General features: G+C 29.6%; 4 protein-coding genes across 4 annotated transcripts; 2 read left to right on the top strand and 2 right to left on the bottom strand.

The window, feature by feature from the left end:
- The first annotated feature begins 848 nt into the window (after nt 1–848).
- Nucleotides 849–1,537, top strand: LOC109603868 (uncharacterized). Its single transcript, XM_049964759.1, has 3 exons — nt 849–1,148; nt 1,203–1,375; nt 1,426–1,537. Exons 1-3 carry the CDS (start codon nt 882–884, stop codon nt 1,427–1,429), a joined length of 444 nt encoding a protein of 147 aa, XP_049820716.1. The 5' UTR covers nt 849–881; the 3' UTR covers nt 1,430–1,537.
- Nucleotides 1,538–4,449: 2,912 nt separating this feature from the next.
- Nucleotides 4,450–17,202, bottom strand: LOC109603869 (ras GTPase-activating protein-binding protein 1). The gene is made up of 9 exons (XM_020020378.2): nt 17,016–17,202; nt 16,335–16,489; nt 13,605–13,905; nt 10,605–10,950; nt 10,140–10,495; nt 9,941–10,082; nt 9,636–9,883; nt 7,018–7,271; nt 4,450–6,957 (listed from the first exon to the last, which is right to left on the bottom strand). The coding sequence occupies exons 2-9, from the start codon at nt 16,430–16,432 to the stop codon at nt 6,906–6,908; spliced, it is 1,797 nt and encodes a 598-aa protein (XP_019875937.2). The 5' UTR covers nt 16,433–16,489; nt 17,016–17,202; the 3' UTR covers nt 4,450–6,905.
- Nucleotides 17,203–17,384: 182 nt separating this feature from the next.
- Nucleotides 17,385–22,078, top strand: LOC109603870 (uncharacterized). Its single transcript, XM_020020379.2, has 12 exons — nt 17,385–17,542; nt 17,597–17,720; nt 19,134–19,280; nt 19,401–19,579; nt 19,632–19,838; nt 19,889–20,110; nt 20,164–20,370; nt 20,420–20,616; nt 20,671–20,845; nt 20,900–21,159; nt 21,213–21,453; nt 21,792–22,078. Exons 1-12 carry the CDS (start codon nt 17,528–17,530, stop codon nt 22,005–22,007), a joined length of 2,190 nt encoding a protein of 729 aa, XP_019875938.2. The 5' UTR covers nt 17,385–17,527; the 3' UTR covers nt 22,008–22,078.
- Nucleotides 22,079–22,239: 161 nt separating this feature from the next.
- LOC109603861 (polymerase delta-interacting protein 3-like) lies at nt 22,240–23,217 on the bottom strand. The gene has a single exon (XM_020020370.2). It carries the CDS (start codon nt 23,215–23,217, stop codon nt 22,240–22,242), a length of 978 nt encoding a protein of 325 aa, XP_019875929.2.
- Between the last annotated feature and the right edge of the window lie 3,721 nt (nt 23,218–26,938).

The following is a 26,938-nucleotide window of genomic DNA, read 5'->3' as shown; positions in this document are numbered from 1 at the left end:
AATTTAATTATTTAAACATATGATAAAATAAAATATTAATTTGTTGTACAATTTAGCTCTTGTCAACTGCGCCCATGGAACAAATTGTTTAAACACTCATCGAAAGTTTTGCCGTCTGTTGTGAGCCGCAAAACCCAATAGAAAAAGAGTCGTCATGCGTGAGCGTAGAGTTATTCATAGCGCAAACCCATTCCGTTCGTTATTTGGGAGCAAGTTGTTTAAACACTTTTTAATCAGCATATGGATGACCTAATACTTGGCGTACATGTTTTTTTAATTCGGCTCTTGTTTAATGACATCAGGCCAGTCGTTTGATAAATTTTAATTGTGCCACGTCTTCTGACGGTTTTATTGATATCTGGTTCAGTTGCAATTGAACGATTTGGCTTTTTAAAAATAGTCACAGCTTTGTCCTTGAAATTGAGATAATTTTTATTAATGATTAAGGTGTCCAGAAATTAAAAAAATGGCTAATTGTGTCAATTTCCTGCTTAAAACTTTTATTCATAGCATTTTCTTCCATATTTTCCTCTATGTAGTGGGCAAAAAATTAAAACTTTGTTTCTAAGCTACAACAAAAGAGCTTTTTAACATAAAATTTGAAATTTATGCGTTTCCAGAAGTCCAGTTCCTCTCATAATAGGTCAAAACTACGGAGCAAACGGATAACAACATTGTGAGAAGATAATTTATACATCAATCAGTGAGGTACAACTTCGAAGCTCTCTGTTGCTCTCTCAGAAATGTCTCTTCAGTTGGAACAAGGCTATTAAAAGCAGATCTCGAACAATGCAAATATTAATTAAGAACGACACCACCAGGTGTCATGCTTTTACGTGACAGTTACATCCAGTTATACAGTCAAACATTTTGAGTATCAAATGGGAACACCGTGGCGTACTGACAAAGACCTAGAAGATGATCTTCACAGGATTTCTAAGTTAAAGGACGGGAACACCGCGGTGGTACCACCGCCGAAAACAATTGTGGAATACAACGCTCGAATGGAGAGACGTCACCTCAGTGATCCCCCGGAAGTCTCCGTAGTTTACGGACGTGATAGAGGCGTAAGGAATGTTCTTTGTGATCAAGATTTGAATTATAATGATTATGGGAACAACGAGGAGATCACTCGGCTAATTAGACAAGTAATTATGCAGCTTTGGAAGTTTAACAAGTAAATTTATGTGTTTTATTAACAGACATCCGGTTATGGGTACTCCAATGAATTGATATCCAAGATGGTAAAAGCGGAACAAGACCGCATCGTGGAGGAAAAAAAAGTTAACATGGAACCGGCATTAAAATTAAGACCTGCCTCTGAAAGCCGCAATAATAAGATACACAAAGGCAAACCAACAAAATATTCCCAAAGGTATTGTTAATTAATTACTAATAATGTTCTAAGTCTAATTCTGATTTTAGGTGATAAAAAACAACGCCTCGACCAGAACTTACTAAGGAGAAATGGAACTCCTTAGTTGATGTATTACATTAAAACAGTTTCCACAATTAATTAATTTAATTGATGACTTTACATTTTAGTTTAATTAAAGCATGACATTTTTTATTTATTGTTTAAAAATAAATATGTAAAATTAATCTAAAAAGTATAAAATAATGAAAAACGAGTATAAGATTATGTATAATATCTGAGATTAGAATTTATGTATCTTCCTGTGAAGTACCGGAATTTATGATTGTAAATTGATGTGTTTTGTGGTATTTTAAGTTATAAAGTTTATTTTTATTATTTTATGTGTTTATAAAACGTTTCACAAAATTCATCTAATACATTAATGCATAATTCCGAAATTATTTAATTGTAATTATATTTAAAAATAAATATCTTATACCATTATTGTTTATTTTTCAGGAAAGTTGCTTTTCATAGTAATGGAAAATATTATTAAAACACTAAAATTAGAAGCATTATTATCAAAATTTATAAAACGAATACTACTTCTGTTTAGATTCATACTTTCATAAACTTATTTATTATACAAGGTCTTTCTAAATATTGATTAATATCACTTTAGCTTTCTTCAAACATTGAAACTGAAATATCACAAAATGACTATAATCAAGAGTACACTGGACTAGGAGATAAGGAAGTAAGTCCAGTTATATCCGGAATTACTTAAAAATATTTTTTCATTTATTTTTAGGCAAAATATTATTGATAGTGAGGTGGAACAGATTGTTCAGGATCGTGGAATAAAGTATCTTATCATTTATATTTTCTGAAAACCATAACAATTTATCAAAAATTAAAACATATTTAATAAAGTAAACACATTGTCCATTAAGACTAAGTATTATCTTCTATTTATATAACATGTATAGACAAAGCTATTAATATTAATGTATGTTGTAATATTGGTTGCCTATGTGCTGTAGACAACATATAATATATTACATGAATATGCATGTATGTTCAATAAAAAAACTTTTATCACATTCGATCCTTTTAAGACATCGCTAGCCATTAGTGTAGGTTGGATTTTTTGTTCAAGGGTAAAGCCAGCCTGATAAACACGTTCTAGAATATATTATTTCTATCTAATTCTCCAATAGCAAGACCAACTTTTTTATTGTAAATAGATAATTTACGATCACATGACATTAATACTTTATTAGTACTTATTGAAACTATTTAGTATTAGAAACATAAAAATTACTCATATATATCTCTTATTATAAAATAAAATGTATATTAAAAGATAATTTATCACAACAATATTATAATAATAATAACAGTTATGTTAATAATATTATTAGGTGTATCCAGAAGGTGGCATCATATGTCTTGAATGTGACCATATGTGTCCTGAAGGTGGCTCATGTACGTTGGAGGTCCTATCACCTGAGGAGGAATATTTTGAAATAGATGTGTGATCATCTCTCATTATTAGTTATATCCAGAAGGTCGCATCATAGGTCTTGAATATAAGCTTTTGTGTCCTGGAGATTCCGATAACTGTTCAAGTTCAAGAAAATTCAAAAGTGCAACTGTACCAGCAAATTAAGGCGAAGAATAAGAAGCTTAGGTTCCTAAAAACTAAACGGGATGAAGTAATGGTCGATATTCAAACAGACACAACCAGATTAGAAGCTAGGAAACACGAGTTTGGGGCTTCAATTGAGGCACTTGAAGCCTTCAGATTATTTCTCTAAATAAGAAAGAAATATTCACATAAAGAAAAATATCTTAAGGATTTGTTGAAAGAAGTGAGTTTATGGCTATAAATGGCGATACAAAGCTTAAGAAGTTAATCAAACATACACCGACAAATCCGGTTTGAGGTACCAAAGGGGGTACTTAAAGCTTTACAGATGAAGCATTCACAAAGAGAAAACAATTCAAAAGTTTTAAGCTTATGTGTTATGTTGTGGCGACTAAGTGGACTATTAACTTCTTTCAATGAATCTTTTAGAATATTTAGCTTTGTGAGTACTAGATTCTTATTTAGGAGTTGGTAAATCTTTGATTTATCAAACTGGTATTTCTGCATTTCTAATTTGGTGGTGTTTGTTTGAATGTCTGCCATTACTTCATCTCATTCAGGTTTTACTAATCTAAGCTAATTATTCTTACCCTTAATTTGATTTGGTACTATTGCTTTAATGAGTTTTCATCGCTGAATTTTTGGATATGTCCAAATGCACTTTATGGCAATTGGTCTTGGTGCAAGGTGACAATTCTGAGCTGTCCAGTCATTGACTGTGCAAGTAAGGAAAACTGAAATGCCAAAAGTGACATTGATGTGTTGAAGTGGAAGTAGTGTCTAATGTGAAATTGGATATATTGTTGAATATGTAAAAGAAGAACAACAAACATTGATAATTTCCCATTTGTACCAACTCTAAACTTCAAAAAAGTCCATTTCTCCAATTATGGGAAAGTAACTTCGGTTTATATGGTACGAAATAACGGAAGAGGTGTTGAAGTAGCTTTCGTCTATAGCCACCTCCAAGATACGTGGTATCACCACTCAGTCACATGATTCATCCCCATAGGATTTAATTAACCATTATGTTAATTGTAATTATTAGAGTAAACTTATTACTGTGGAATGTTGTGTGCTTCAATTATTTTAATTTAATCTAGCTTTATTACAAAAGTACTCCACTAATTTGGAGAGATTAAATTAACTAAACTACTTTGGTAAACGTAATATTGAGAATATAAGAAAAAAATGTTTAATTTCTCTTTTAGTTTTAGCATCTTCTATTCTATTTCTACCCAAGTGGTTGAATTTTGAGGGGGTACCATTAGGAGGGTACTCCTGAGTATGTTCAAACAATTTATTGTTGGGTGAAGGAGGATAACTGGTCAAAACGTGTTTGATATTTAAAATGAAAATAAAATTCCTTGGTTTCATCATATTCTGTTCTATTCTTACCTGTAGTTGAGACGTAAATTAGGACGTTTAAAAGTAAACAAAATTCAAGTTTAAATATTCATTTTATTGCATGTTGCTTACCCTGCTTATAAAAATAAAAATATTGTTAGTAACTAGTGGCATTAGTTAGAAATGAAATGCTGTACGATTCAACAAGTTACTTTAATGTTCCTAATATAACAATTTGACAGATACAGGAACGAGAAACTGAAGAAAAAAAAAACTCAAACATAATTTGTGACTAGTGGAACTTGCCAAGTCTTAGTTTTTTTTTAAACAGGAAGAACTTTGGTACATACAGTGGTATACACGACCAGGGTAAACTAACATAACACGGTACTACAATAGGGGGGAGATTTCTCGTTTTTAATAAATAAATTTATTTAGAAAAATACCTGAAATGCCTAGGCATGAGTAAGGCAACAGCCTTTCTGTTTACATGAGCACACCACTGCAAGAGGGTAATAATAATAGCAATTGTGTTCTTTCGGTGAACGGAACAAAGTTATCACAGGAAAAAGATTATTAAATACTGTTCAACGAAATATACCAAATAAATTATTCATGGGTGTCACAAGTTAATCGTTAGTTCTGCCACATATCTTAGTAATTATTGTTAAACAATTAACAAGCGACACGGAATTGAGACTAAGCCTGTAATTAATCCACTTCTTCACTTAAAAAAAATAATATTAATATATGACAGTACATATAAAAATTAAAAAACACTCTCACACTTTAAATTGCGATATTATTTATTTATGAATAACTTCAGCCTTCTTTTCCATTTAGTTTTAACTTGAACTAATCTTGAGCCATCAAACTATTTAAAATTAACGTAATTACATTAAAGATCAGAAGCATTAAAACGTAGGACAAGCTAAAAGTAAATGAAATTTAATGGGTGAGACCGGCGGAAAGTGTGGGGCGACCGGGATTTAATAATAAACTTACATCTGAGATGGTGGCGACCCACACTTTCCGGCCCGTTCACCTTTTAGTAACTAAAAAAGTATTCATCACACTTAATCTTTACATTGTATAATTAAATTAATATAACTGAGTAATGTGCAAAAAACATATCGTCACCGATCGGTCACAAGTTAAATAGCTGCTTATCGAGAATGTAAGAACTGACAGTCACGTCTCGAGTGGTACCGTACAGAGATCCGCATACTTACCACCTAAGAATGAAGTTACAGTCCTAAATTCCCCCTAAGCCAACATCAAAAGATCACAAGGTTAGCTTAGTTTAGATTTTAATTTAAAATTTATTTACCAAATACGTTTTACAAAAATGTGGTACAAATTTAATAAAATAGTAATAAGTACAAACATAGAGAGAGAGAACCATCAACAGCTGTACCAGATAAACTGCATTGCTAAAACTGATCCACCAATTAAAATAATCTAACCTTCGAATCTTAAGATCCAGGCATGTTTTCAATTAAACCCCGCCGACGCCGGAAACAACGCACTCAATATAAACGAAAATAAATAAAAATACTATCGTACCGTTGCCCGTCCGGACGCCGTTTGTCCATATAAAAAAAGTTGTATGTGTGTATATATAATATGTATGTATAGAAAATAAAAGGTTTAAAAATTTCACAAAGTGTAAATGATTATGGTACATAACATAACTAAAACGTGTAATATAAAATATAAAGTAAGTAATAAAATGTGTAATGACCTGCGCGGGTGGTGACCAGCTAACTCTCTTTGTTTTTTTTTTTTAAGATATTTAACATCAAACCAGTCAAACCAAGAACTCAGTCGTGGGGCTCACATTTTTTTTAGTTTCTCGTTAATGGTTTTTTCATTAAAGTTGGGTTGCTTCGACATTCTAACATGTCAAGAATCCTAATTATTATACAACACAGCCAATAAGTACTTTAAAACAGAACTAGGTGGCGACGTGGGGGTTCCACTGTGATGAAGGTGCCCCACGTCGCCGGACATTAGACGAGAATGTGATAAGCAACACGATTTACAGGGCCGGCGACTTGGTTTAGTTTTTGATTAAACTAAAATGAAATAATAATAAAATACACCAGTGGACAATAGTCAACACACACCTATCTAAGTAACTGAATTTTGATGGCACCCTCCTGAGTATGTTCAGACATCGATTTACTGTTGGGTGAGGGAGGTGGTCAACAGGCGCATTCGGGTTATTTGTACTGATACAAAATTTGCGTGTTTGATTCCTTGGAGAATGGTTTGAAATTGAAATACACCACAGCTAAAACAAGTCCACTATTGGCACTAATTATACGGCTCCATTCCTCTCAAAACACTGTACAATGTCCTTGTCCACTCGTTTAGGTTTAAACGTAAAAAGTTTATTGATTTATTATTTATTATGTTGTTGTTGTTGTTGTTTCACTACCGATGGTCAGAAATGAAGTTGTTTGTGACCGCCGACGGGCAGAAGAAAGTTGATGGTGGTTCTCCGCCGCCGCCATTAAGCAGCACCGACAGTGCGAAGACGGGGGGCTAGCGGCGGTTGTTGTACGTGTTCTGTCCCCGGTTCGGAGGGCCACCGCTTCTGAAACACACAATCCACCGTCACATCTACACCCCACAACACAAGACGTGACCAATTTACCTGTTGTAGTTGTTGTTCCGGTTGTTGGGGCCGTTGTTCTGGCCGCCCGGGCCGCCGGCGCTGTTGCGGTTGGGACCGCCCGGTCCGCCGCCCAGGCCACCTCGTCGGGGGCCGGCGTTGTCGCCGCGAGGGCCGCCCCGGTTGCCGTCCGACATTGGGCGGCCGCCGCCGCTGTACGGCTGTCTGTCCTTCAGTTTCTTCTCCTCCACGTTCAGGATGACGCCGTTCTTGTCGTCTTTCGGGAAGAAGATAGGCTGTAATTGCATAATGAGTATATAAATTGATCAGCATTTTGTTTTCTATTAATAAATTCTCATATTTATTATAATATTTGTATAATTTTAAGCTGCTTAAAAAACATTCTTTCTCCACCTCAAATATATTGGCTTAATTATTAAATGAATAAAATGAAGTTAACTAATTTAAAAAATTATATAAATAAATGACATGAAGATTTTTTATATTCATCATAAATTTTTGATTTAATTATGGTAAAGGTATCTGAGGATATTTCAGAACTCTTCAAAAGGATCCAAATTTTCTACAAAGAAATTGACTTAAATATTATTAAATCAATAAAAACAATATAAAGACGTCAAAAATTTAAGAAACATATTGATAAATAATGATAACTACCAATTTTCGACGTTTATCAGATATTTTTTATAAATATTGATATTTAGAACACCTTAAAAGATCTTAGACTACATTTTATTCAAAGAAATAGGCTTAAATATTGTTAAATCAATAAAAACAATACAATATAGTCAAAAATTTAAGAAATTAATACTGACAAATAATGATAGTTACAATTTTTTGACGTTTATCACCCTTTTTTTTATTTTCTAGAGAAATCTTTAAATTAATAGTTATGAATACATATAAATTGAGAATATTTCAGAAAAATTATCCAATTTGGACAATAATATATAATAATAATTTACATTTATTATAAACATTGGATTATTTAAAATTCTTCAAAACACACTAATCCAAATGCTCTTCAAAAAAAAATGGCTTAAATATTATTAAATCAATAAATACAATATAATGAACGCATATAAATTGAGGACATTCCAGAATAATTGTCAAATTTTGATATTTCAATATTTAGTATAAATATTGGATTATTTAGGACACATTAAAGATCTTAGACTAAATTAAAAACAAAATAAGTAACCAAAATAAAAAATACATAAAATTTTTAACTATTTATTTGTTGTAATAAATTTAATTTAATCTTTATTTAAAACAAAATAAAATATATAATTTTAATTAAAAATACTAAAATATTTCATTTAAATTAAAAATATAATTAAAATATTTCATTTAAAATTAAAATATATAATTTTTATAAAAAAATAAAATGTTCAAATTTAAATTAATCAAAATAAAATATATAATTTTAATTAAAAAGAAACTAAATTATTTAATTCAAACTTATTAATTAATTAAAAACAAACTGAAATAATTAATCAAAATAAAAAAGTAAATATTTCATTTAAAATTTAAAAAATATTTAATTTTAACTAAAAACAAACTAAAATATTTCATTTAAAATTAAAATATATAATTTAAATATTGAATTACCAATTAAAATTAGAAATAATCAATTTTAATAAAAAATAAATAAAATGTTTAAGTTAAATAGAAAAATAAATATTTAATTGAAATTAAAATAAGATATTTAATGTAACTTATCAAAAAAATTTAAATATTTATAATTTAAATAAACAATAAGATTAAATATATATTTAATAATAAATGAAAATATTTAATTTAAAATAAAAATTAATTTTATTAATAATATTACGTGTATATTTTTTTCAATTAGATTTGAAATTTATACTTAATTTCCAATTAAAAATTAAAATTTTAATAAAAAAAAAATAAAAAAATTAATTTAAAATTATTATTAATTTTGTAATACTGATTTTAATCATGAATAATTTAAAAAAAAATAAAATGTTAAATAGAAAAATAAATACTTAAAACTCAAAAGATTCTAATCCAAATATGCTCCTCAAAACAATTGACTTAAATATTATTAAATCAATAAATACAATATAATGAACATATAGAAATTGATATTTCAGAATAATTATCAAATTTTAATAATAATTCTATATTTAAGATCTTAGACCAAATTTTCTTCAAAGAAATTGGTTTATATATTATTAAATCAATAAAAACCATATAATGAAATCAAAAATTTTAAAAATTAATACAATTTTTAATCTAGAGAGATCCTCAAAATAATTATGAAAACATAGATTAAAACTATTCCAGATTAATATTAAATTATTTCATATTTATTATGAATATTGTTTTTTAACTCAACGCTTTATCACAATTTACACAAAGGAATTTGCTTAAATATTATCAATTTTATAAAATTAAATAATTATTAAATATAGATAAATAATATTTTGACATTTATCTGATTCTTTCATAACATTGAAGTTTTAGAAGTGTTTATTCTTATACGAATATATATTGAACTACATTAAAAAGATCAATAAAATAAATAAAATAGCCAAAATTTAAAATTATATTTGGCCTCAAATATTCAAGTTATTAATTAACGTTCTTCAATCGATTCTGGTAATAAAACTTACCTTGGCTGACAGACAGAGTTGCACACTTTGCTGCGTCTCATAGGTGATAAAACCGTAGTTGGGCGGCGCCCTGCCACCCGGACCGCCAACCTTGGCGTTGGGCTTGCTGTGCACTCTCAGGTCCAAGATGGTGCCGAACTCGTTAAAGATCTCGCGCAAATCCTCCTCGGTAGCCGAATGCGGCAAATTACCCAAGAACAACTGGTTTATGTCATTGTTGAAGCCGCCTTGCGGGCGTCTCCTGTCCTCTGAAATCACCACCATCGATTAAGATGACGATTTAATGGAACCTTAAGGCGACTTACCGTCCTCGTTGATGGAAATCCTTCCGGGGACGCCCCTGCCCGCGTCCTGCCTGGGGAGACGCTGCTGTTGCTGGCTGATCCTCGGCACTCCCCGGTTGTTTTGATTGTTTCGGAGACCCAGGCCCTGGTTGTTCATGGAAGGCTAAACAAGGATTAATATTAAACTAAACTTAACCGTATTAATTACTGTGAGACTTACCGGAGAGTTGGATCTAAGTGGTTGAGTTAAAGACAATGAAGAACCTTGCGATACGCCGCTGTAGGGAATCGACGGCTTGTCCGACGGAGACTTGAGGAGGTTGGCCCAGGTTTTGGGCTCGTTGGATACTTCAGTTGTTTCCGGCTCCTGCTCCTGTTCTACGTCGTGGTTGTCGCCGAAGCCCTGATCTATGGGGTCCTCGGAAGGTTCATCGATCACCTGTGACGGTTCTTCAATTGGTGCAGGCGGGTTAAGTGGAGCTGTGACAATATTGGCTTGTTGTTGCTGAAGAGTAGGCGGAATTGGGGTGGCCAACGGTTGGGTTTGACCTGACGCAACGTGTGACGGTACTTGTCCTACAATTAAATTGCTATTAATCAATATTTGCTCATTGTGTTGAAATTTATAACCAATTAAGCTGTGTACACAACGAAATCTAAATGGACCATTGTATTATAAACTCACCAGACAGCACGTTGATGTCGTCGGGATGAACGGCCCCGTTGACGGCCGGCGGCTGAGCGACCTGCTGGGCGCTGAGCACGTGCGACCCGGCGACGCCCTGGTGGTGATGGTGGGCGGCCGGCGGCGGCACCGCGGACGCCACCTGCGGCGGCAACGACTGCTGGATCGGGCCGGGACCGGTCGCGTTCGCGTAGTAGGTCTGCAGACCGCCGCCCTGCTGCTGGGCGGCGAGCTGCTGCACGGCCGCCACCTCGTTCAGGTGCTGGCGTTCCGGAGCCGCGACGCCGTCGTCCTCGGGCTCGCTGCGCGCGTCCGTGTCGCACTCCTCGTCCGAGATGATCTCGTCCTGTAAACAAATACGGTAAATTTAAATAAAAACAATTTATTAGTGCACAATAAAATGAATTCAAAAAATAAAATATTCAATTAAAATAAAAAAATAAATATTTAAAGTAAATATAAATAAATAAAAAAATATTTTATTTTGTATAAAAAAATAATAATATAAAAAATTAAAATATTTAACTTTAATATCAAAAATTATATTTGGTTGAAAAAAAATATATTTTTTTTTTAATATCTAAAAAATATTTAATTTAAATAATATAAATAAATAAATTATGTTATTTATATTTAAAAAAAGGTTAATATAAAAAAAAATAAAATATTTCATTTAATATTAAAAAAAATAATTAGTTTAATATAAAAAAATTAAAATATTCAATTATTATTCATATGTTTATTAATTTCATTTAATTAATATTTAAAATAAAATAATATTAATTTTAATTAAAAAAAATTATTTATTATTAATAATGTTTTAGTTAAAATAAAAATAAATAAAAATATAAATATTACGTTTAAAATTAAAAAAAAAGTTTAATATAAAAAAATTAAAATATTAAATATTATTTGTTTATTAATTTAATTATAATCAAAAACAAACTAAAATATGTAACCAAAATAAAAAAAATTTACTTATTATTAATAATAACTAATTATTATTTAAAATAATAATTAATTAATATTATATAAATAATATTTAATTTTAATAAAAATAAATAAATAAGAAATAAAATAATAAATTTTATATATATATATATATATATATATATATATATATATATATTCGGTTGAAATTAAAAAAAAAACAATAAAAATTTATTTATTATTTATGTTTATTAATTTAATTTAATTATTATTTAGAATAAAATAATAATATATTTAATTTTAATTAAAAAAAATAATATTTAATTTTAATAAAAATAAATAAATATTAAGTTTAAAATTAAAAAAAATTGTTTAATATAAAAAAATTAAAATATTAAATATTATTTGTATATTAATTTAATTACAATCAAAAACAAACTAAAATATTTAATTTAAATAAAAATAATAAATAAATAAAATATCTTATTTGAAATTAAAAAATAATTAAAATATTTAATTCTAATTAAAAAAATAACAAAAATTTACTAATTATTAATAATAATTAATTAATATTATTTAAAATAATATTTAACTTTAATAAAAATAAATATTATATTTAAAATTAAAAAAAAAAATTGTTAATTTGTTTATTAATTTAATTTTAATTAAAAACAAAACTAAAATATGTAACCAAAATAAACAAATATTTCATTTAAAATTTAAAAATTATGTAATTTTATTAACAGAAAACAAACTGAAAGATCTAATTTAAATTAAAAATATAATTAAAAAAATTAATTTAAATATAAAAAATAAATTAAAACAAAATAAAATATTTAATTTAAAATAAATGAAAAAATAATTATTTCAAATTTTTATTGGTAATTAAATATAACAAAATTAATAATAATTTTAATAAAAAATAAACATTTTTTTATTTTATTAACCATTATTTATTTGTATATTAAATTAATTTAATTATTATTTAAAATAAAATAAATATATAATTTTAATTAAAATCAAACTAAAATAGTTAATTTAAATTAAAAATATTTTATTTAAATTTAAAAAATAAATTAAAATTAAAATAAAATAAAATATTTAATTAAAAATAAATGAAAAAATAATTATAATATTTAAATTAAATAAAAATATATTCATTATAAATAATTATTTCAAATTTTTATTGGTAATTAAATATAACAAAATTAATAATAATTTTAATAAAATGTTTAACCATTATTTATTTGCATATTAAATTAATTTAATTATTATTTAAAATAAAATAAATATATAATTTTAATTAAAATCAAACTTAAATATTTAATTTAAATTAAAAATATAATTAAAATATTTAATTTAAATTAAAAATATAATTAAAATATTTAATTGAAATTCAAAAAATAAATTAAAACAAAATAAAATATTTCATTTAAATTAAAATACATAATTTAAATTAAAAAATATTAACAACATATTTAATGTAGAATTAAATAAAAAATAATTAAAATATTTAAATTTAAAAAATATATATTCATTTTAAATTAATTAATTTAAAATAAAAATTAATTTTATTAATAATATTAAGTTTTTTTCAAATAGATTTGAAATTTATACTTAATTTCCAATAAAAAATTAAATTAATTAATTTATTTTTTATTAAAAATAGAAAATATTTAATTTAAAATTATTATTAATTTTTGTGAATAATATTAAGTTCTTTTTTTTAATTAAATTTGAAATTTCTACTTAATTTCTAATTAAAAATTAAAATAAATAATTTTAATTAAAAAAATAAAATATATAATTTAAAATTATTATTAATTTTGTTAATAATATTAAGTTTTTTTAATTAAATTTGAAATTGATACTTAATTTCTATTTATTTCATTTAAATTAAAAATAGATGTATATTTAATATTCATAAAATAATAAATATTTAATTCATTTTAATCATAAAATAATTTTAATTACGCAAATATTCATCACATTAATACATCTATTTATATAATAATTGTGAAAAAGTTTCGAAGTGTATAAAGTAGAAACAAGTTCAATTAAAGCACTGACCTGGTAGCGGAAGATGTCGTTGTGCACATAGTATTTCTTGGGACTCTGCGCGGCCAAAACGAACGTCTGCGTGAAACGGCGCATCGGCTGGCCGGCGTTCGACAGCTCGCCGGTCACCTGGACGACGACGCCGCTGCCGAGCGTCGCCTGCGAGTCGACCTGCGTGATCTTGGCGTGGCAGTCGCGGAAGTTCAGCTGCTGGATCTTCTGGTGGATCTGCTTCTGGCCGACGACCGGGCTGGTCTCGCGGTTGGGCGGGTCCAGCCCGCCGTGCACGAACGACGACTGATGGTTGTAGAATCTGCACACGTTTTTACAACCATCAATATAATATTACATTCAGTGTAAACTAATTAATCATATTATTTACATAAAAAAAACATAGTCGTATGAGTCAAAATCGAGATAAACAAATTGAATTAATAATCTATCGACATAAACAAAACAAATAATGCACAGTAATGTTTATTTCATTATTTAAAATTATTTAAAATCGCATAAAAGCAAATGCATTTATCAAAAAATGATAATAAGCCAAACTGATAAGCAGTTTATTTAAACAAACATATTTAGTAACTAAAACTAAAGATAATAAAGTTGTTCATTATCTGTAGAGGTAAATTGTTAAGAATGGAGTTTAAGAACTTATACTAAATAATATTAGTAATTTTATAGATTTTAAACCCTTCAAAGGATATTATGCTATCTAAATATAAAATTGTTCATTGTATAAAATTGTTCATTTTATAACAAATAACAAAAATATTAAATGTGGAGCTAAAAATTTGTTAATTCATAAGAAACATTAAAATCTAAATGTTGATTAAAAGTATTTAAATAAAATAATTACTTGAAAATTAAATGTATTGTTGTGGTAACCAAAAATAATATATATGAGGCTAGAAAATAGTTTATTTATGAAAAACATTAAAAAATTAAAGGCTGTTTAAAATCAGTCAAATAAAATATACTTATAAAAAATTAAATGTGTTGTACCAATCAATAATAATACAATTATTCATTGTCTTTGAATAAATAATATTAAATATGGTTATATCAATTTTTTATTAGTAAAATTTATTATTTTATGAATATTTAAAGGTTGTTTGGAAGTAGTTAAACCACATATATATTTGAAAATTAAATGTATTCTTGTGTTAACCAAATATATTAAATATAGTTTATTTACGAAAATCATTAAAAATTTAAAGGCTGCTCAAAAGTAGTCAAATAATTATATACTTATGAAAAATTAAATGTGTTGTACCAATCAAAAATAATAAAATTATTCATTGTCTTTGTGTGAATAATATTAAATATGGTGATATCAATATTATATTAAGTAAAATTTATTGTCTTATAAATATTTAAATGTTGTTTGGAAGAAGATAAATCAGATATATTCTTGTAAATTAAATGAGTTCTTGTGCCAACCAAAAATATTAAATATGAAGCTAGAAAATGTATATTAAATATAGTTTATTTATGAAAACCATTAAAAATTTAAAGGCCGTTCAAAAGCAGTCAAATAAATTATACTCATGAAAAATTAAATGTGTTGTTTCAATCAAAAATAATAAAATTATTCATTGTCTTTGTATAAATAATATTAAATATTCAAATAAAATATACTCATGAAAAATTAAATGTGTTGTTCCAACCAAAAATAATAAAATTACTCATTCTCTTTGTATAAATAATATTAAATATGGTGATATCAATTTTATATTAAGTAAAATATATTATTTTGTAAATATTTAAAGGTTTTTTGGAGGCAGTTAAATCACACATATTCTTGAAAATTAAATGTGTTATTTGTGCTAACCAAAAATAATAAATATGAAGCCAGAAAATGTATATTAAATATAGTTTATTCATGAAAATCATTAAAAATTTAAAAGCTATTCAAAAGCAGTCAAATAAAATATACTCATGAAAAATTAAATGTGTTGTTCCAATCAAAAATACTAAAATTATTCATTGTCTTTGTTATTTTGTAAATATTTAAAGGTATTTGGAGGCAGTTAAATCAAATATATACTTGAAAATTTAATGTTGTTGTGCTAACCAAAAATATTAAATATGAAGCTAGAAAATGTGTATTAAATATAGTTTATTTATGAAAATCATTAAAAATTTAAAGGCTTTTTAAAAGCAGTGAAAAAAATATACTCATGAAAAATTAAATAAATTTAATTCACAAAAGAATTAATAATTTAATGGCTCCTTAAAAGCAGTCAAATAAAACTGTTTATTTTTTACACAGTGAGAAAATTTAAATATTTAGTTGTTTTGTAAAATATCTTAATTATTTCATGGTTATTTAAAGTAGTCAAACGAAATATATTAATGAGAATTAATATGCGTCCTTGCTCAATTTTCCTTACTATGGATAAATTTACCTTAATTTTACAAATTTTAATTAAAAACAACAGAAAAAAATAATTATTAATAATGTGGGTGACATAGTTTAATTAAAAGGTGGATTAAAAATGGACCTTTTACAGCAACAACATAAAAATTACTACAAAATTTCATAACAAATGTAGTAATAGATTGTCAATAATAAAAAATCTTATCTCTCTGTTAAAGTATGATTAGTATTTATAAGGAAATAATTACAATATTTAACAAACAATTTACGGGTTGTTTATAGAAACAATGCCAGAATATATGACAAACCCATGACATTAATAAACTGTCCGTAAGGTAAATAATTAAAGAAATTACCTATGCAGATGTGTCGGAGCCTTGTTGAGGAGTGTGTAGTATTGCCGAACAAACTCACGGCCAACACTCTGGGGAGATGGGGTAGCCTCCATTACCATTCCTGATGATTTAGAGTTTTACCAAAGCAACGTTGTCTGAAATGGGATATCTGCAAACTGAAAATGAACATAGTTAATTAATACTTCGAAAAAATGTCAATAAATTTATTATTATTCAATTGTCTAGCACTTTAATATATTGTTAAAAGTCAACAATTTGTGTATTTATTGTGTTAGTTTAGTAATAAATTACCTAACCAACATTATATATAAAGTCAATAAATAATGTTTGTTAAATAAATTGGCCGAATTAATCGAAGAAAATAGTGCACAAAATAAGGAAAGTGTTGCTCGAAACTTTACAGGACGCTTTTGGCAATTTGCTAAACAAACAAAGGGGATTCCATTCCGGACACACATGGAACACAGGACGCATTTTTTGCGCATAAAATCACCCCCGTGCCAAATCCGGGGCTCTCCTCACGTAAATACGGGCCAAGGCGTCCCAAAGCACCAGAAATGCCGGCCGCCCAGGCGTTGTTCGAGGCACAAACGGCAGTTCTCTCACAATGCCTCGACGTTGGTGCCGATAGTCCATGTCGAATCGAGAGGGAACCCGGCGTTCGTCAATAAAAACGCTTACCTCTTGCAGACTGACGGGGATGCGGTGTGCGGTGGTTTCCTTCAGGGAAATGTTTGATTCCGAACGGTCGGCTGCTGTGTAAGTTAGCAAAAGTTCTGGACGTACTCCAGAAACGCCGCAAAAGCACGGGTGTAAACTTTATAAATTGGCAAGTTCGTACCAATTTCGTCCGCCGATCGCAGCGCGCCTCAAGGTTGATTTTTAATCTAGAACCCTTATGTCACGGCATGCGCGACCGGATGTGACGTAGGTGGCGCGCCGGCCCGCCAATTTGAATTTGAATTTTTGAATTTCTTCTTGGACACTGATTTTACCGTTTTTAACAATGCAATTTCTAACTTACAACCGCACAAAACTAAATTACCGAACCGACTGAGTTATTGTAAAAACAAATACGTCAAAGTTGACGTTAATTAATTAATTAATTAACGATTTGTCAAACATGACTGCTTAAATCGGGGTGAAGAAATTAATCGTCTTTTATTTATTAAATGCGTTAAACCAATTTCGAAATGCCTCACTGCAAGGTAAATTGTACATAAATATATTTTAGTGGGTTTTACTAATTTTGTGAATTACAGGAGATAAAATTAGGGGCGGTATGGAGGACCTGCAACAAAATTCGTGCTGCTATATTTAGGCTTGGCTTGAATTTATGGGATTACTTTTTGCCTTTGGATCCACAGAAAAACTGTTTAATTTCTGGTAATATAATTTATTCTTTAAGGTTAACATCTAAATATTATTGATACCACAATTAATTATTTGTAGCATAGTTAATAGTTTAAATTTAATATTCAAAATTTATTTAATTAAAATTTCACATAAATAAATCAAACTAATCATTTATGTCATTGTAATTTACCAACTACTTCTTGAGAATTGCTTATATTTTTGATATCATCCTGTAGAACCATCCTCATCATATGTTTATTGTTTCAAAAATTTGTATAAATAATTTCAATGAATCTTTAATAATTGTTGTTATCTTTCGATTACAAAATTAATCTGTAACACAGTTGTCTCCTATTTCAAACAAAAACAAAAATATTTCTCAAAAGTACAAATAATTTGGACACATTTTGTGCTACAAATAAGTGTTATTTCTAAAACTACACAATATTTAGTTATATCTTGGTAATAAGTTCTTCAATTCAAAATTTCATATTAAAAATAATATTTATTTTATTGTTTCCTATAAATAAAGTAATTAGATATTCAATGAAATAATTTTTAAGCTTCAAATGATCACAGAATTTCTGAAAGCTACAGACAATTTGGAAACATGTTGGCAAAAAGTTTATTAGTTTTAAATTCTGTATAAAGAAGTTTGACTAATTGTAATTATCTGTAATACAGATGACTTCTAATCCAAACAAAAACAGAAATATTTCTCAAAAGTACAAATAATTTGGACACATCCTGTGCTACAAATAAGTGTTATTTCTTAAACTACACAATATTTAGTTATATCTTGGTAATAAGTTATGTAATCGTCTTCACAACAAATTTATTTATTTTATATTTAGTCATTTCTGATAACTATAAACAATTTAAATCCTACACCTTCACCTTCGTAATATATTCATTGGTATTTACATAAATAAAATTAATCATCTGTTATTTTTGAATTACAATTAACAACATCATCAAACATTGGAATCATTACAAGCAAATAGTTTGTTCTAAAATTATTGGTTTAAATTTTATATAAAGAAATTTATTAACCAATTTATTAATATAAAGAAATCTAATTCATTACAATATTTTTAATTCTTATTTTATTATTTATTATTTGCATCAAATTAGTAAAAATGATGTTAGTTAAGGGATAAATTGAAAGTGAGTTATGGTTTTTATTGAATTAAGACTTTTTATTGTTAAAAATATTATTTATGTTTAAATTATTTATTGTCTCTATTTAATTTTGAGACTTCATTGGGTGTTTTCACTGTAATATTTCATGAAAACCTTAAAAATAAATCAAATTTATATTTTAACAAAGTATTTATAAGTATATAAGTTTTTATCGCTAATATTAATTAAATTAGGGACAATACATATACACATACTATACATATTCGTATTGTAGTTTCAATTTGACATATTTGATTGCAGAATCTCAGTTTATATCAGTCCTATCTGGTCAATTAAGAAGCACAATTGGTTTATCGGAACAAGAAATTACTGAACTAGCGGATTATTTCAGAGTACAAGATGGCCGAATATTCTACACACAACTATGTGAAGTTATGCATGACAGTGGTAATTAATAAAACCTAATTTATCCCTGATGTATTGTACCCCCTTCATCACAAAAATTTACAACTTAAATTAAAAACACAGAAGTCTTGTCCAGTGATTGTTGTTTATTTTAACTTGTAGTACCGGATTTTGCCCAAAACAGCCCCTTAGTGAACGGTCTAGAGTGGGAAGACCCCCTACATGTCAACAGGTTGAGTTTAAGCGAGGAAAGGAGGCTAAACATCTTAATAACTAAAATAGCATCCATTGTTAATATGAGGAAACTCATCTTAAGACCATTTTTTCAAGACTATGAACTAGTATGTAGTACCAACGATTAATAAGCTGCTCCTCAATCATTATAATTTTAAGGTGGCCAAAAATAATGGCGTTGTTACCATCGGACACTTCGCCAGGGTGTTGGCTTACTTAAACATACTTTTGTCAGCTGATGACTTCCATTTACTAGTAAAAAAGTTCATCAAAGACAGTTACACCATAAACTACATAGCTTTCATTGCTGCCATAGAAGAAGTGGTGAACTACATGAACGAAAACGGAATAATGGACCTGGGAGGCGTAAGCACAATCTCCAACCAATCCTCAGTCATTCATTTTACTATTATTAGGACGTACTGAGTTTGTTCCCCGGAAGGATCATCAACTCGGAACTGCCGAAGCTGCCCAGGCCTGAAATCGGCAAGATCAGCGCAGCCAGCGTCTTTGGAAAGCAGACGATCTTCCATCCGGTCCTCAACGAACCCAAAAGGATGGAGCAACTTCTGATACTGATACACCGAATCCAGAGACACGTTCTGGAGAACCGCATACGAGTGTCCGAGTTTTTCAAGGTGATTTTAGTTAAACCGTAAAGGTTTGAAGTTCTAAATTGGGGAGGTTTCAGCATTTCGACCCCTTGAACTGCGGCAAGATCACGGTGAACCAGTTTCACCGAGGGTTGGACAGTCTCGGTGTCAGTGGGCTCAACAAACTCTTCCTATCCCTGACTGAAATAGAAACTGTCATGATGCAATATAGAGACCCGTCGGACCCGACCAGGATTTGTTGGAGGACCTTCGAAGATGACATTGATCAAGTGTTCACCACGAAGGTTGTATTACGTTATTTAAATAGGAGGAACGACAAAATTAACCTTCTAGGAGCTGGAGAAGCGTCCCAGCAAAATTGTGGAAGCTCCCCCAAGAGATATTGTTGAGTTGCCCAGGAAGGGGGCCAAAAACTGGCAATCAGTCAACGCCTGCTCGAGGGAACTGTGCGAGGAAGCCGTCGATAAAGTTAAACAAAAGACCATGAAACGAAGGATCTTATTGAAGCCAGTTTTCAGAGACTACGACAAGTACGCCAAATGAACCACTCCTTTCTATTGTTTGCTCTAATATTATTGTTGTAGGAACAACAACGGGCATGTAACAAGGAACCAAATGAGGCAAGCCTTACATTCGAACGGAATTCTATTGTCGGATGAGGAGCTGTTCTCGTTGGAGGAAAGATTCAACAACGACATGGGCTTTAATTACTTCTGGTTCTTGCGGGAGGTCGATCCCAAGCCACATGAAGAAGCTTTGGTAACTAGACCTAACTAATTCCTCAAGTACTTCCTCAAGTAATCAACATTTTAGTACACTGGCTTCGTCGAGGAAATGAGGAAGCTGAACAAAGAGAAACCAAAGTCCAAGCCGACACGCCAAGAACGTGACATAGTCCAAATAATGGCCAAAGTTAAGGGCAAGGTGGTGAGGGAAAGGATAAGGATCCTAGATTTCATGCGGGACTTCGACAAGTGCAACGAGAACGTGATACTCAGGGAGAACTTCAAGAGGGCCTTGTCCACCGCAGGCCTGGACGTGTCCCAGGCCGAAATCGAAACTCTAATGGAAGTGTAAGTGTTCCGCACTCGTTCACAGCCTCATTAAACTTGATTAATTTAATTAGATTTGGCTCACCGATGCGTCGTGAGTGCGTGGACTACAGACGGTTCTCCGAAGCTGTGGAGGAGGCCTTCACTCAGTCGGACTTGGAGAGGGCACCGTTGATTGTGCCAGTCCAGCATATTCCGTCCAAGGACTGCGAGAAGAACTTCCTTAACTTCGACGAACGTAACACCTTGGGCATAGCCATGCAGAAGCTGTCCAAGAAGCCGGACTTGCAAATGAATTTGTATCCAGTCCTGAAGGTTGTTTTTTTGTTTTGTGTTTTATTAATTTAATTAGTTCGTGTTTGATTTAAAAAGTATTTGATGAAAGGAGGCAACAAATCTTTACTTTATTGAGTTCACCTTAACACAGATATTTCTAAAAGAAGGAAAACAACTTTATACGTCGTAACTTTTAACAAGACACTCTCCTCCTTATTCATTGTCTTAGTTTACCCCTACGGCATAAAATTCTCCCTTAAATAGACCTGACTAATTAATTAATGGATGCAAAGCTGTCTTTTACTCTTTTATTTTGCAACAAACTAATTGCTTCTTAATTCCTAGTATTTTTAATTAATTTATAACACACATTTCAGGATTATGACAAAGAAAACTGCGGAACAATATCCGAACACCAGTTCCAAAAGGCCCTAATCCTACGCGGAATGATGGATCTGATATCGCCGAACGAGTTTGAAGTTATTTGCAAATGCTTCAGCTTCGAGCGTGGAATGCGACCGGAGATCGACTACAGAGCATTCATGAAAGCGCTGGACATATTGTACGCCACCGACAAATACAATCCGTTTTAGGATCCTTTCATCGCAGCACACTTTCATGCATGTTATTTCATTTAGTCGTTATATTAAAATGCTTGTCTTTATTGTGTTTTTTATTTGTTTAATATCTTTTGTTTGACGTCAGGATTCTCTACAAAAAGTTGTGCCACCCTCGATGGTGTAATTCAATTCAATATTTAAAGAATAATTGAGATAAACCAAGTAAATCTTTTTCTCATTTTATTTATAACATTACATAACAATTTTATTTAACCAATTTTATATTAATCTCCTGTCCATTCATGTTCATACCATTGTACATGAGCATGGCAGTCTCAGCACTTGATTGCTGAGAATAAACGACACATGCTATACCACTCTTCACCAATTTAGCTGAAGCATACCCCCCAACATTTGTAAATAACTCCACAATATCCTCTTCAGAAACTGTAGGTGCCAAATTTCTGATGATGAGTATGTACTCCTCTTCAACTCTGTCCAATGCTTGTTTACTTGGCTGGAGAGGTTTTGTTACTCTGCGTTGAGGATTAAAGTCCCTTAATAGCTTTTGATCCACAAAAGAATAGAAATTTACTGCCCTCAGCTTGTCCCGATAATTAGAGACGTCCTCCTCGTCTTCTTCCTCTTCCTCTTCAATCTTTCCGAGACAACAAACTTTTGATCTCTGCCTTACGTTAGCAACTTTGGCTTCTTCAATTCTGACTTTTGTTGGATCAACTTGACCTGTCGTAGCTTCTTCAGCATTTTCTTCCTCCTCCTCAATTCTTGCAAGAGAATTGACTCTTGGTTTCCGTTTAGTTTCATAATTATTCATATCTTGAGTACTTTGATAATGATTCAGACCTTGCATTCTGACAAAAGGATAATCTCTTGCTGGTATAAGCACCTGAGCCGTCTTTACATCTCCAAACCTCTCAACTGCTGGTCTGGAATTAACTTGGTCTGACGTCACTTCCTCGTTCTTTTCCTCTTCTTCTTCTTGAATTCTCCCCAGTTCCGAAGTAAACTTAGGTTCATCAAAGTCCCTACGTAAATTATGGAAGTAAGTCTTTTCCATGTACTTCATCACTTTATCCCAGCGAAGATACTCCTCCTTCAGTCTGCTTTCCAGGGTGTTCAGTTTTTGCATTATGTCCATTGTGGGTTCGTAAACTGCTGTGGAGGTTCCTTCTTCGATTCTATCTGATCTGGGTGACTCTATGCTCTTGCAGGCATTTAACATGTTACTAAATGATCTAGTAGTCGAGGTTGTTTGGCTATTTGCCTCTGTTGTTTTAGATTTGAAGCCAAAACTTTCGAAGTTAACCATTTTTGTATAAATCTTTTGTTTTGAGTTATTTTGTGAGGTTTGTTGTGGTAAAATGATTAAATCGTATGATTTTATACAAAATAGTTTACCTGAATAGGTAAGAGATTAATGACAGATATTTATTGGTAAATATATTTATTAAATAACCTATTAAAGAATAATAATAACAAAGGTTAACAATGTTAGGTAGAAGATTGATCCAGATGATCAAAATAGTAAACATCATATTCAGACATCTGTAAATTCTTCTTTATCTGAATTTATCGTATTATTTTTATTGACATTATTAAATATAAATACATATTGATTCAATAATTATAGTCCAAAATAATTATAATGTCTTTCAAAAATGCCATCTAATATACATAATATTTAGCTGATTTCAGAACAACTTGGTAATTATCTAGAATCTTCTTATCCTCTTCAATTATTCCTAAAGAATAATTTTTTGAAGATCTAGAAATTACTTATCCTTGTCATATTAAATTGAGATTCTCAATATTTTGTTGTTCTCTGGATAATTCAATAATTATCAACAACTTCCTCTTCTTGTTCTTCAGTTCTCCAGAAGGAATAATCTTGCTGATCTCAGAATAACTTGAAAATTCTCCACATTTTCCTCTTTTTATTCTTCAGTTATCTAATTTAAATAATATTTATCTAATCTCTGTATAACTTGGTAATTATCTTGAATCTTCTTATCCTCTTCAATTATCCCTAAAGAATAATTTTTTGAAGATCTAGAAATTACTTATCCATGTCATATTAAATATAAGATTCTCATTATTTTGTTGTTCTTTGGATAATTCAATAATTATCAACAACTTCCTCATCTTGTTCTTTAGTTCTCCAAAAGGAATAATCTTTTGCTGATCTCAGAATAACTTGATAATTCTCCACATTTTCCTCTTTTTATTCTTCAGTTATCTAATTTAAATAATATTTATCTAATCTCTGTATAACTTGGTAATTATCTTGAATCTTCTTATCCTCTTCAATTATCCCTAAAGAATAATTTTTTGAAGATCTAAAAATTACTTATCCTTGTCATATTAAATATGAGATTCTTAATATTTTGTTGTTCTCTGAATAATTCAATAATTATCAACAACTTCCTCATTTTATTCTTCAGTTTTCTAATATAAATAATATTTAGCTAATCTCTCTATAACTGAGTAATTATCTTGAATATCCTTATCCTCTTCAATTATCCCTAAAGAATACTTTTTGTAGCTCTAAAAATTATTTGTCCTCTTTGTTGAATAATTATCAACAACTTCCTCATCCTGTTCTTCAGTTCTCCAAATGAAATAATCTTTTGCTGATCTTAGAATAACTTAATAATTCTCCACATTATCATCATTTCATTCTTCAGTCCTCTAATATACATAATATTTAGTTAATCTCTGTAGATCTAAAAATTAGTTGTCCTCTTTGCTGAATAACTTCCTCTAATTGTTCTTCAGTTCACATACATTTTTTGATCTTCTTCAATTATCTCAAATGAATAATCTTTTGATCATATATAATATGATTTCTTTATAGCATTTCTTCAATGCCATTACTTTAATTTAAATAACACTAATATGTTGATATTATAAACAATAAAACTGTTGCAAATTTGAGTACAAATATAGAAATATTTTGTGTGACCTACACAAAATAGAAAAAGGAGGATTGCAATGCCCATGAAACAAAGAAATCCATCAATCGTTGCAGTTATTCCATAATAAAATTATTTTGGATTCGTTCCAGGGGTTGCGTAAATGATTGATCCCTCGGGTTTCGTCCGATCTCCTCGATAGTTCCAATCATAATACAAATTGAGATAAACGCAGAAAATAAGGCACAGGTTACAATGCATTGACCTTTTGTATTAGCATCGTGTTATCAGTTTTATCTTCAAATTTTTTTAGCAAATTAACTTAATTAATGAGTTAACCCACAATGAAAAGTTGTTGTACCCCTTAATTTAATAAATTATTTGAAATATTCACACAAAAGATAAGTGTGTGCTGAAGCAAAGAATCACTATCAAAATCAATTGAATTTTAGACAAAAATTTCAGCTTGTTCTGTCCATTTTCAGGTCCTAATTTATGAGAAAAATAATCTAGAAGACACCTACAGCAAAGTTTCATTAAAAATACTAAAGTCTTACATGACAGTCTTAAATGACGACCATGGTCATGAGTGAACTAATTTCAGCACAAATTCGTCTTTTTTGATTATCAATTCACAGACATTCTTTAATGTTTTAGAAATATTTTTTCAGAACAACATTTGAAAGACAATCAAAGTCTTCAGTTTTTGTTAGACCAACTTTTATATTAAGAAGAATCAATATAACCTTACTCTCTTCGATAAGCCACAACATTCGTGAAAGATTTTCCATAATTATGAACTCTTTTAATTCTGAAAAGTATTTCTGAACCATCTTAAATGACGACCAAGATCGTTAGTGAGCTAATTTCATTTAATTTCAGCAAAAATTCGCCTTCTTTGTTCATCAATTCGCAGACATTCTTTAATGTTTTAGAAAGATTTTTTCAGAACAACATTTGAAAGACATTCAAACAAAGTCTTCAGTTTTTTATAGACCAACTTTTATATTGAGAAGAATCAATATAACCTTACTCTCTTCGATGAGAACTGGCCACAACATTCGTGAAAGATTTTCCATAATTATGAACTCTTTTATTTCTGAAAAGTATTTCTGAACAGTCTTAAATGACGCCCAAGATCATTAGTGAGCTAATTTCATTTAATTTCAGCACAAATTCGCCTTCTTTGTTCATCAATTCACAGACATTCTTTAATGTTTTAGAAAGATTTTTTCAGAACAATATTTGGAAGGCATTCAAAGTCTTCAGTTTTTGTTAGACCAACTTTTATATTGAGAAGAATCAATATAACCTTACTCCCTTCGATAAGAACTGGACACAACATTCGTGAAAGATTTTCCATAATTATGAACTCTTTTATTTCTGAAAAGTATTTCTGAACAGTCTTAAATGACGCCCAAGATCATTAGTGAGCTAATTTCATTTAATTTCAGCACAAATTCGCCTTCTTTGTTCATCAATTCACAGACATTCTTTAATGTTTTAGAAAGATTTTTTCAGAAAAACATTTGAAAGGCGTTTAAAGTCTTCAGTTTTTGTTAGACCAACCTAACTGAGCACAATATTCATCAACTTACTCTAAATACATGTATTTGATCCTCCTCAGTAATAAGATAAGATAAGGAAGGGAAAGAATTTGGAGTCACACAATGGTTTAAAATGTTCATCAACCTTTTAACAAATCATTAAAGACCAAGTTGTACTCCAATGTTGAAAAATAAGACTTTTTAGTGATATTTCATTCAATTTTCAAATTCTTTTTAAGGTTTTATGATTTCCCATTGAAGAAATCAATTTTATCGATTTAATCCCACGTAATTAATTCATGACGAATTTTAATTAACTTGTATGCTTACAAAATTGGCCGTTTCCAATAAATTTTTCAAGCATGGCCATAAATTATATAATTACGCTGAAGCGTCAACAATTGTGTTGTAAGGATGTGCGCTTGCCTTAGTAGTCGTAAAAAGCGCACCAGAGTGAAATTTATGGCGTCAATTGAGAGGCTGG

The sequence above is a fragment of the Aethina tumida genome, chromosome 3, assembly GCF_024364675.1.
Source record: "Aethina tumida isolate Nest 87 chromosome 3, icAetTumi1.1, whole genome shotgun sequence".
NCBI lineage: Eukaryota > Metazoa > Arthropoda > Insecta > Coleoptera > Nitidulidae > Aethina > Aethina tumida.
Note: the sequence above shows the minus strand (reverse complement) of the source record. Positions and strands in the feature narration are given on the sequence as shown.